Source organism: Berghia stephanieae, chromosome 12 (assembly GCF_034508935.2).
Source record: "Berghia stephanieae isolate SIO BIC M18660-M18661 chromosome 12, UCSD_Bste_1.3, whole genome shotgun sequence".
Classification (NCBI taxonomy): domain Eukaryota; kingdom Metazoa; phylum Mollusca; class Gastropoda; order Nudibranchia; family Aeolidiidae; genus Berghia; species Berghia stephanieae.
Window position 1 is genome coordinate 6,992,976 of NC_088371.1, and position 10,131 is coordinate 7,003,106.

General features: G+C 36.1%; 1 protein-coding gene across 2 annotated transcripts; it reads right to left on the minus strand.

The window, feature by feature from the left end:
- Positions 1-466: 466 nt before the first annotated feature.
- Positions 467-9,210, minus strand: LOC144958260 (uncharacterized). 2 transcript variants are annotated; one of them, XM_078890104.1, is made up of 4 exons: positions 9,098-9,210; positions 6,495-7,128; positions 4,234-4,354; positions 467-2,598 (listed from the first exon to the last, which is right to left on the minus strand). In XM_078890104.1, exons 2-4 carry the CDS (start codon positions 7,092-7,094, stop codon positions 1,463-1,465), a joined length of 1,857 nt encoding a protein of 618 aa, XP_078746230.1. In that variant the 5' UTR covers positions 7,095-7,128; positions 9,098-9,210; the 3' UTR covers positions 467-1,462. The 2 variants fall into 2 exon arrangements, with proteins under 2 accessions (XP_078746230.1, XP_078746231.1); XM_078890105.1 differs by lacking the exon at positions 9,098-9,210 and having other exon boundaries at positions 6,495-7,393.
- Between the last annotated feature and the right edge of the window lie 921 nt (positions 9,211-10,131).

Consider the following 10,131-nt stretch of genomic DNA (forward strand, 5'->3'; position numbering starts at 1 on the left):
CCATCATCACATGAAGCAAGTGGTACAGGTGGTGGCAGAAAACGCTCTGGAAAAAAAGATGAATAGTTAGTACGCCAAGGTTTGCAGCATGAGTTGTCACTGCATTTCACTATTTGCAGCAGATATTGGGATTGACGAATGTGTTTTATCTTCCAATCATCTGTTTCTTGAAATTGAAGTTTGGGTCTTGGATTTTCAGGTGGAGGGATGAATTTTCCAACTACTGGGTATCCATCTATTATCGACTCGGACCAAATATTGGCTAATATTTTTCCAGCAGCTTCAAAGTTATTTTTTTCCAGATCAACAGCAACAGTCTTGTTGCTTCTTGAAGCTCTTGCATTTAATAAAATAGGCCTAATTTGCCTATGTTTTGATGACATCATCTTGGGTCTGACCCCCCCCCCTCCCCCATGTCAACACATGTCAACATTTGGTAGACCCCCCCTCCCCCCCTAGCTGATGACGTAATATGTGAACGCTCCCTAATTAATTCTTAAATTGTCATTTTATGGGTAACGTTTACAGTACAGTCTAGAACGTGTGGCAATCATAACAACGAAAAACAAAAAACAAAGCAAAAGGAACAAAAAAAGCAACAAAAAAAGCAGACATCCCCCTCCCTCCCCAGTAGTTGGAATGTCAACAAAAGTAAAACATATTTTTTATTTAAATCCCTATCTTTCTTGGTGTGTAGTTTCAACGCTTGTCATAATACATGTATTGAGAGTCAATAATATGAGAAGCGGTGAAAGCTACACACCATGAATGATGGGGATTTTAAAAAAAAATTTATACTTTTGTTGACATTCCAACTATTGGGAAGGGTGGGAGGGTGTTTACTTTTTTTTGTTTTTGTTTGTTATGATTGACACACGTTCTAGACTGTAAACGTTACCCATAAAGTGATAATTTTAAAATTCATTATACATCATTAATTATGAAAAGTGTGTTCTCTCAAAAAGTAATCGAATCAATCACTGCATAAGCATGAAGCAGACATAAGTGAAGGAAATATAAACTCTGTACGTGCGAGTCAGCGAGTGAAGCTGTAATGACTGACAGTGCCAGTCAAATTGCGTAGTGAATCATTCAGCCTAAATAAATGAAAAAAATCTACAAAGCATTCTAAAATGATGCAAGTGAGACATCCGAAGCTGTTATGGATTAACATTGAACTAAATATTTTCCTGCTCTCAAAATCAATCGATACAAATTACAAACTCAAATACTGAAATTGGAATCTTACCTTTGTATCATTTGGACTGCCATTCTTTGCCAGACATTTATATGTTGTTTTTTTTTCTGCATGAGTTTGAATGTGTCGTTGTAAATACACATTCTGAGTGAATTATTTTCTGTGGATCAGACATATATATATATGTGGTTTTCCTCTGTATGAGTTTTAATGTGTCGTAAATTACATACATTCTGGGTAAACGCCTTTCCACAAGTCAAGCATTTAAATTGATTTTCGATGAGTCCTGGTGTGATCTTGTAAATGTGATCTCTGAATAAATGCCTTTCCACAGGTCAAACATTTATATGGTCTTTCTCCTGTATGAGTTCTGATGTGATCTTGTAAATAACAATTGTAAGCAAATGTCTTTCCACAGGTCAAACATTTATATGGTTTTACTGCTGTATGAATTTTGATGTGTTTCTGTAAACCAGAACGCCGAGTAAATGCCTTTCCACATGTTACACATTTATATGATTTTTCTCCTGTATGAGTTCTGACGTGATCTTGAAAATGACTAATTTGATTATATGCCTTTCCACAGGTCACACATTGATATGATTTTACTCCTGAATGAATTTTGATGTGTTTCTGTAAAACAGCATTCCGAGTAAATGCCTTTCCACAGGTCACACATTTAAATGGTTTTTCTCCTGTATGAATTCTGATGTGATCTTGCAAATGACTAATTTGAAAAAATGCCTTTCCACAAGTCACACATTCATGTGTTTTATTTCCTGTATGAGTTCTGATGTGTCGCTGTAGATGTGCATTTCGAGAAAATGCCTTTCCACATGTCACACATTTATATGGTTTTTCTCCTGTATGAGTTCTGATGTGATATTGTAAATATGTATTGTCAGCAAATGCCTTTCCACAAGTCACACATTTAAATGGTTTTTCTCCTGTATGAGTTCTCACGTGACGTTGTAAATGTGAATTCAGAGTAAATGTCTTTCCACAGGTCAAACATTTATATGGTTTTACCCCTGTATGAGTTCTGGTGTGATATTGTAAGTGAATATTGTGAGCAAATTCCTTTCCACAGGTCACACATTTATATGGTCGTTCTCCAGTTTGGATTCTTGAGTGATTTTGCAACTGGGAAGTTGTAGTGTTTTGAGATTTTGTATCAACTTGAGACCCATCTATTTCACTGTAATCTAATCTTTGATCTGGTCTATTGTGATTTGTGGAAAGATGTTCCAAATTTGTATCATGATTGTTCTGGAAATCCGTGCCAGACTCTTGCCATTCCACACAACTGTCTGTAGTTTCATCTATGTCAATTTCAATTTGGAAGTCTTCATGAAGTCCATCATTCAAAGACTGGTCACAGCTGTCAACATCGTTGTTGTCTGTAAAATAGATAAGAGTATTCTGACCTCCACAAAACAATAACTTAGAAATCTATTGAAGTGATAAAATATCCCCAATTAAAGAATTAAATATGTGTGTATTGTAACTATAACTAACATAGGAGATTGATTTTTAAGCTATTCATAACATTGGAAGAAAGTTGGTGAATGGATTGTTGACCAAAACTGGTGAGTCGTAATTCTGATTTAAGTGGGAGGATTTACAAGTCTGAATAATAATATCAACAACATCAACAATAATATCAACAATAATAATGACAATCTAGAACATTCTCCAGCCTTATGGATGGAATTCCAAAGAAATAGTTGACATATTTAGAATGCTGTACTAAGAATTCTCCTGCCAGGTCATCCATCAAGGAAAACATTTCCTGAATTTCATGTCACCACTGGAGTGAGACTGGACTATTGTCAACACTTCTATTTTTAATTCTGATTGATTCGACCACAGAAAGCCATAAGTGACCAATTGTATTGACATTGCATTGGATGTCTTTTCACTATCACCAACATTGTACGAATATACTAATTATGGACGACCATGATATCACTCATTACGCTCTGATTGTCATTGTCTAATTATAAATTGGAAGGTCTGGGGGAACAAATAAACCGGAACTATAGATATAAAATATAAGATGTACATTGGGCATTATTTTCTCTTTTGAATGCTGCGTATTGGTGTAACACTCCAGCACAGTTGCCTCGAACTCATTTGAATGTCTCAAAATGTTTTCCTTATTATTCTTTGTTATCATTCCATTTCTTCCTATAACTAATTCTTACCTTGAACATGGTTTCCTCAAATTAATTTCACACAGCCGATGTAAAAAAAAAAAAAATTAATTAAAGGTTGTTTTTTTAAATATGTGACCAATGATTTTCACTACTGAGGATTTTTTGTGACATCTACAGTTAGGTATGTATCTATCTACACTGCAGTTGTGTGTATACATTATGATACACATACACACACACACAGCCACTCACACACTCTATCGTCATTTTGCATTACCAACACCACTATGCTTATTCTTATCTCTTCGCCATTCAGTATAATTTCAATGCCACATGCCATGATTTGCTAATGGTTGGATAGGAAGGTTAAAAAATGTTGTGATACAGCAGCCCTCCCCCAACACACACACACACACACACATCAAGCCCTTGTAACATGTTGTGTATAATGTTACCTCCCTCAACATATCAATAAAGTAAATAAAGCTCTCTTTATTCATCCTCAAGCAGAGATTTGTCTTAAGGTCTATTCCAAGGGAAGACTGGAATAACCCAGGCATTAGCCGAAGATCAGTGCCGAAAATTGAGCTAGGTGGCTTGGCCACATAACATGGTGAATATTTAAACTAGGCATTTTTCAGGTACGAAGCAAAAAACATACCGCTGAGCCACAATACTCCCCCACCTCAGCCCCCTCTACATCAAGTGGTTAGGGAAAGGCACAGTTTCCATAAACTTTTTTGTATGTACCAAGGAGTTCAAGAAACTGTGCGGGAGTGTAATACATTGTGTGCGGAAGAATATGGCTATTATAGTAATGGAAAGAAGCAATGTATTGCAATGAGAGATCCTACATCAAACTCATCATTAAAATACCTTGCACTTGTACAGTCTTCAAGACTATAGATGTGACCTCTGACCCCAAACTACTGGAATAGACTGGCCCCTCACAAATTGTTTTACAACTCTGGTCTCCTTTGTTGACATTACAGGGTTCCTGAAAAAGGAAGAGAATACAGAAGAAAATGAAAAAATACCACGAAGCTACAGATTATTTAGACCTTTTTCAGGTCAGCAACCTGTGGCCACAATGTACAACAAACTTTGTAAACAAAGAGGGACTGGCACTGTACCTAGCCAGATATTCTTGAGTGTATCAGGTTTACCATATAATTAGTCTTGACCCAACACATTGATTTACATTGGTCATAAAACAGAAATCTGATGGGTGAGGTAGAACATTGTCGACAAAGAGCGTGCATTTGTGAAGATAAAATACATAAAGAGACACAATGCGATGGCTGAGTGGTGTAAACTATAATGGACTAGGACAGCCAGCATGGAAAAAATTGTTACTGGAATGGACAGCAGTGATTATTTCATTTGACTTGCAGAGAGAAAAAGGGTTAGTTGATTATATAGTATATCTATTTGCCTACAGTCATATCAAAATCCATCTGAATATTAAGTGAACTTACGGGACTATGATGTTTTTTTTGTCAAACAATTTATAATTAATGCAATGTACAATACATCCCATTTTTAAGAAGTGAAAATGTGATGCTATCTTGCCTCTAGAAGTATCACAATTGTTGTATGCCGAGTCAATCTTATTGAAAATAAAAATTAATTTAAACCGAAAGAAGCTAAACCTAAAAATACCTTAAACTGCAAAGGATTTAATAAATTGTATTAGTTTCTTCATTATCTTTGTACAAATTCTTCCTATGAACCGAAATACTTCTAAGCAGGACTTTCTTTAAACCGAAACAACTTGAGAGCACCTTCCCTTTTTCTTTCTCTACTTTTCTTAAAAAATTTGGGAAGGTTGTCACACGAAATAATGCCCGGCAATATTAAACAAAGAGCGTAAGTATAAGATGAGGGTGAGGGATGGGTGGGGTTGATGGGTAGACAAACACTTCAATCACTGCACTTGGGCTTGGCCAACACCACAATCGCACAGACTGGAAAAGGAAGACAACGGGTGACTGGCAGGCGAAAAAGTAAGAAAGAGGGGGAGGTAGGGGTGTAGAATCTCGCAGGATGTTATCGCTCGTGTGTTGATGCTTTGGAACTGACTGGGTTTTCAACAGGATAATAAGGGGGGTGGGTGTAGACAACTTACCATTGACATGCCATTTCATTTCCACTTTGTTTAAATGTGTATGTGAGGGTGTGAAAAAGGGGGGGGGGGGGGGTTCTATGTCGATCTTATTTGAGCTTTACATTTTACTTAAAGATGTTTAAAATAAAGCACTGTACTTACACGTTGGAGTTTAAAATAAAATACTATGTGAAGTCGATGAAAAAAAGTTGAGCAAGACGGAAGATATGTTAAAAAAACATGGCATCCCGACTCATCTTTTTCAACAATTTTGAATGGAAAAACAAAACCCCAAAAAAAAATTAAATAAAATTTTTAAAAACTAAACAAATTAAATGGTTACCAAGACGGCATTTATTCAACAACTTCATTTAAGGGGAAACAACCCATGATGCGATTAAATGAGCAATTAAATAATACCACCCTTGAAAAATATCGCAAAATGGGAACTTGCTTTAAACCGAAATGTCCTTAAACCAAAATGGTTTAGAAGGTCCCCAAAATTTCAGTTTAAAGTAATTCTACTGTATATCTTCAATGATTAATCTGTAAAATTTGTCTAAGATTTATAATTATTGCAAGGTTTTTGATAACAAAAGTGCAATCGTCATACAATAGAAATAAGCCGTTATCCAGGTTAATTTTTGCCTGACTCATTGACTACTCATTGACTATGACGTGACCCAAAAAGACGTGTGCTAGTAACTCTGCTGTAGGTATACTAAGTCATGAGGCTTAGTTGCCGTGAATAGGGTGCAGTAATGCGATGCGAGCAGAAATCTGGCATGCACAGAAGCAATGACAAATGTAATAAAATTGGTCGCAGACTGACGTATATGGAGAGAAATGACGAGGAGTTCAGTTTTTTACAAGCAATGAAATTGGTAGACTCCTGGGTTCAATCTCTGTTACTTTCCACTTTGCAATAATCACTCTCATCGTTGTCATCATCATCATCACCCTCATCATCATCATTTTAATCATTATCATATCAGGGGCCACATTTTAAAAAAAAAGGATATTCTCTAACCTGACAGTGTATCCCCAGTGATGACGTTACAGAAGTAAGCTCTGGTGTTATTGTGTCTTCAAGTTTAATTTTATCACTGACATTAATGCTCTGTGAGCCTTCATCTTCTAGGTTAACATTGACGTCACTGAATTGTGAAAAGGTGTGGGGAGAGTTCTCTGCCTTGATGTCATCTTGAAGTAGAACCTTTACATCAGAAAATTGTGAATCATTGTGAGAAGACTTTTCTACCTTAATTTCTACAGCTTCAAGTTTAACATTGACGTCACTGAATTGTAAAAAAGCGAGGGAAGAATTCTCTGCTTCGATGTCTTCATCTTCAAGTTTAATATTGACTTGCATGGTCTGTGGATGAGACTCTGGTATATTTTCATCTTCTACTGATTCAAGTTTAACACTAACATCAGAAGACTGGCAAAAGGTTTGTGGTGATATTTTAGTCTTCATTAGATCTTCAAGGCCGTCAGTAAAAGATTGAACAGAATCCTCTGTCGCTACATCTTCCAATCCAACATTTGAATGTGATGTCATGGAATATGTGCAATCTTCAGGTGAAAGCCACTCACGTTTGTCGGGTTCAATTTTATAAGATCCTTCCATCCTTACTTCTCTCTACATGATGTAAGGAAAGACACTGGGGAGAAAAAATACACAAGACAAGAAATGTATGAGAAAATAGAAAAGATGTCAAAGAGTGCTTGTTTTGTTGTTATGCTCGTCTGATGGTGCTTTAGGCAATAACAGATTTTGTAAGCATCATGAGTCTTTCATTGATCTCTGTTCTTTTCGTCTTTTTATCTTGAAAAGACTAGAGATGTCTTATCATCCATTTCTAAAGGCCATGTCTGGGAATATTCAAATCTCTCATTGAAATCTATGTCTAGCAATAAAAGAAGACGGCCCAAATTTAAAATCTGCACAACTTTTTTTTCAGGCTTGCCAGATTAATTTTACAAAATATTCCAAACAGCTAATAAAAACATACCAAGTTTCGCAAGTTTTGAAAGAACCTAAGTGATTGTTTTGTTTGTTTTTAGAGGTCCAATGGCACTTGCAACAGACTTGGGTCATTTAAGTAAGGAAAAGTAAGATGACAGGCTTAGATAAAAGGAGGAACAGAAGTCGATAATAGAAGTAATGTACATCTGTATCAAGTCTGAGATTTAAATTGTCGCCTTAATTGGATCTTTGTTGAAAATGAACATTTGTACCTAGGTACTTTTACAAACAATATCTAATACTAAAACATGTATATAATACATCTTCTTCTTCTTCGCCTTCGTGGTCATTATAGTGGCTTCTTAAATAAAGGATTCAGACTACAGTTAACATTCATGGATTTCACGTCAGTGATAAAAATCGTGGTACCTACGGTAGTTTATTAAAATTTTAATATCTCATTGGGCAAAAAAGACATACAAGCTAAGGTTATGATAATGTTGTTCATCAGGGACGATTTCTTTTTTAAAATGCCAGTAAAAGGTAATTAAGTAGGTTTATTACAATTTTTTTATTTGCCAATTGATAAAACATGGAGCTATGGGTGGAACAAAATTTTAAAAAACAAAAAAAAAACATAGGTAGAACGAAATTGACGCCATTCACTTATTGTTTTGAGCCAGCCGGTTATTATATTTTGAATGTTTCAACTTTTCCTTCAATTCTGAAACTAGACAAGATTGTGTTTTGTTTTGTTTTTGTTACCCCAATCCAATCCATGAAAATTTCCCCGTCCCCACCTCTCCGACTTGATCATTCGTTCACATCAAATTACTTTAATGAGAATATTTCCGTCCACGCTTATTGTATTATTTACAGTTAGTAAATTACTAACACACTCTCATTCAACTTCAAGCCATTTGACACCACGCCATTTTGAACAGAAAATACAGTGTTGTGTTCAGTGAGGGGACAACAACTAATTTTCGGAGACGGGAGAGCGCTTCTACTGCTGCAAATATAGTGATTCCACCTTAGAATCACTATTCGCAGTACAGGAGACCTTCCAAAGCTCCTTGTGCTAGCATTTCTTTCAATTTGTATTTTCACCCTAGATTTTTGTCATGAGTTTATTTATTCAATTTGTCAACTGTCGAGTTTAAACAACTCTAGAACAAACCTTGATAGAGTAGTGAAAGTTTAAACTTTCCTAATACGACTATTGTTTTGGTTTTCTGTCGCCATTTTGTTTTGTGAAATATTGAAATTAAGCAGTCCTAGGTTTTTTTTTTTGTTTTTTCTATTAGGATATTTCATTAGCTCGAGGTCGGAGGATATTTTTTTTAGTAGGTTCAGGTTAGTCATAAGTCTTATTAAAGGTGCTTGGGTGATTGTTTTTCCTATTAGGGTTAGTTAAAGATACTAGGTTTTATTTTGCTTAGGCTTAGGGTTAGTTGAGGGAATATTTGAGTTGCTTCCATTAGTCATTAGCACGAGGAGCTTTCGGAAGGCCTCCCCGCAGTATTACTAATGACTGTGAATAACCACTTCGTTTGAATAGCTAAGAAATAAGAAGGTAGTTTCACTCAATAAACCGAGCTGTAAGGGATTTCCACTTGATGATATAAGTTGTTTTCAAAAATCCTTAAATCGATACAACTCACCCAAGACTATCAAAAAATTATATTGGTTCCCATAACTTAAAAACACATTTTATCTAAAACAATTTTTGGGGCCAACTTTCTGTTTAGGAAGACTGATTCTAAAACTTGATATGCTAAGCCATGTAGTTTCAGCACTTTATCACCCCTTCATTCTCTCTCAAGACCATAGAATTAAACGAATGAAAATACGTACGAAGCCTAAAAAGTGTCCACCAATGAAGGCATTCAGCGCCATTATATCTTGGGCTGGGAACATAGAATTAAACGAATGAGAATACGTACGAAGCCTAAAAAGTGTCCACCAATGAAAGCATTCAGCGCCATTTTGTTGTTGGCTGAGAATGTAGTAATTACCATTCATTCGGTATCTATGTCAACATAACGACACAAGAACAACAACAAACAATATCAAAATCCACAATAAAATGTTTCAGAACTGTTGCGTATATTTATGGCACAACGAAGATGTCAAAAAATGAAGTTAGAGAATGTGTGTAATCATGTATTATGATAACCTGTAATGTGTTTTCCAACCACCACATCATCTACTACTACAACCACCACCACAATATCATCACTAACACTACTACTACAACCACCAGCCCCACATCATCATCACTACCACTACTACTACACCACCACCAGCACATCATCATCACTACCACTACTACAATCACCACAACCACATCGTCATCACTACCACTACTACTGCAACCACCACCACCATATCATCATCATTACCACTACTACCACAACCACCACCACCACTACTACTACAACCACCACCACATCACTACCTCAACTACTACAACCACCACCACAATAGCATCACTACCACTACTACTACAACCACCACAACCACATCGTCATCACGACCACTACTACTACAACCACCACCATATCATTACAATTACCACTACTACTACAACCACCACTACCACCATATCATTACCATTACCACTACTACTGCAACCACCACAACCACATCGTCATCACTACCACTACTACTGCAACCACCACTACCACTATATCAT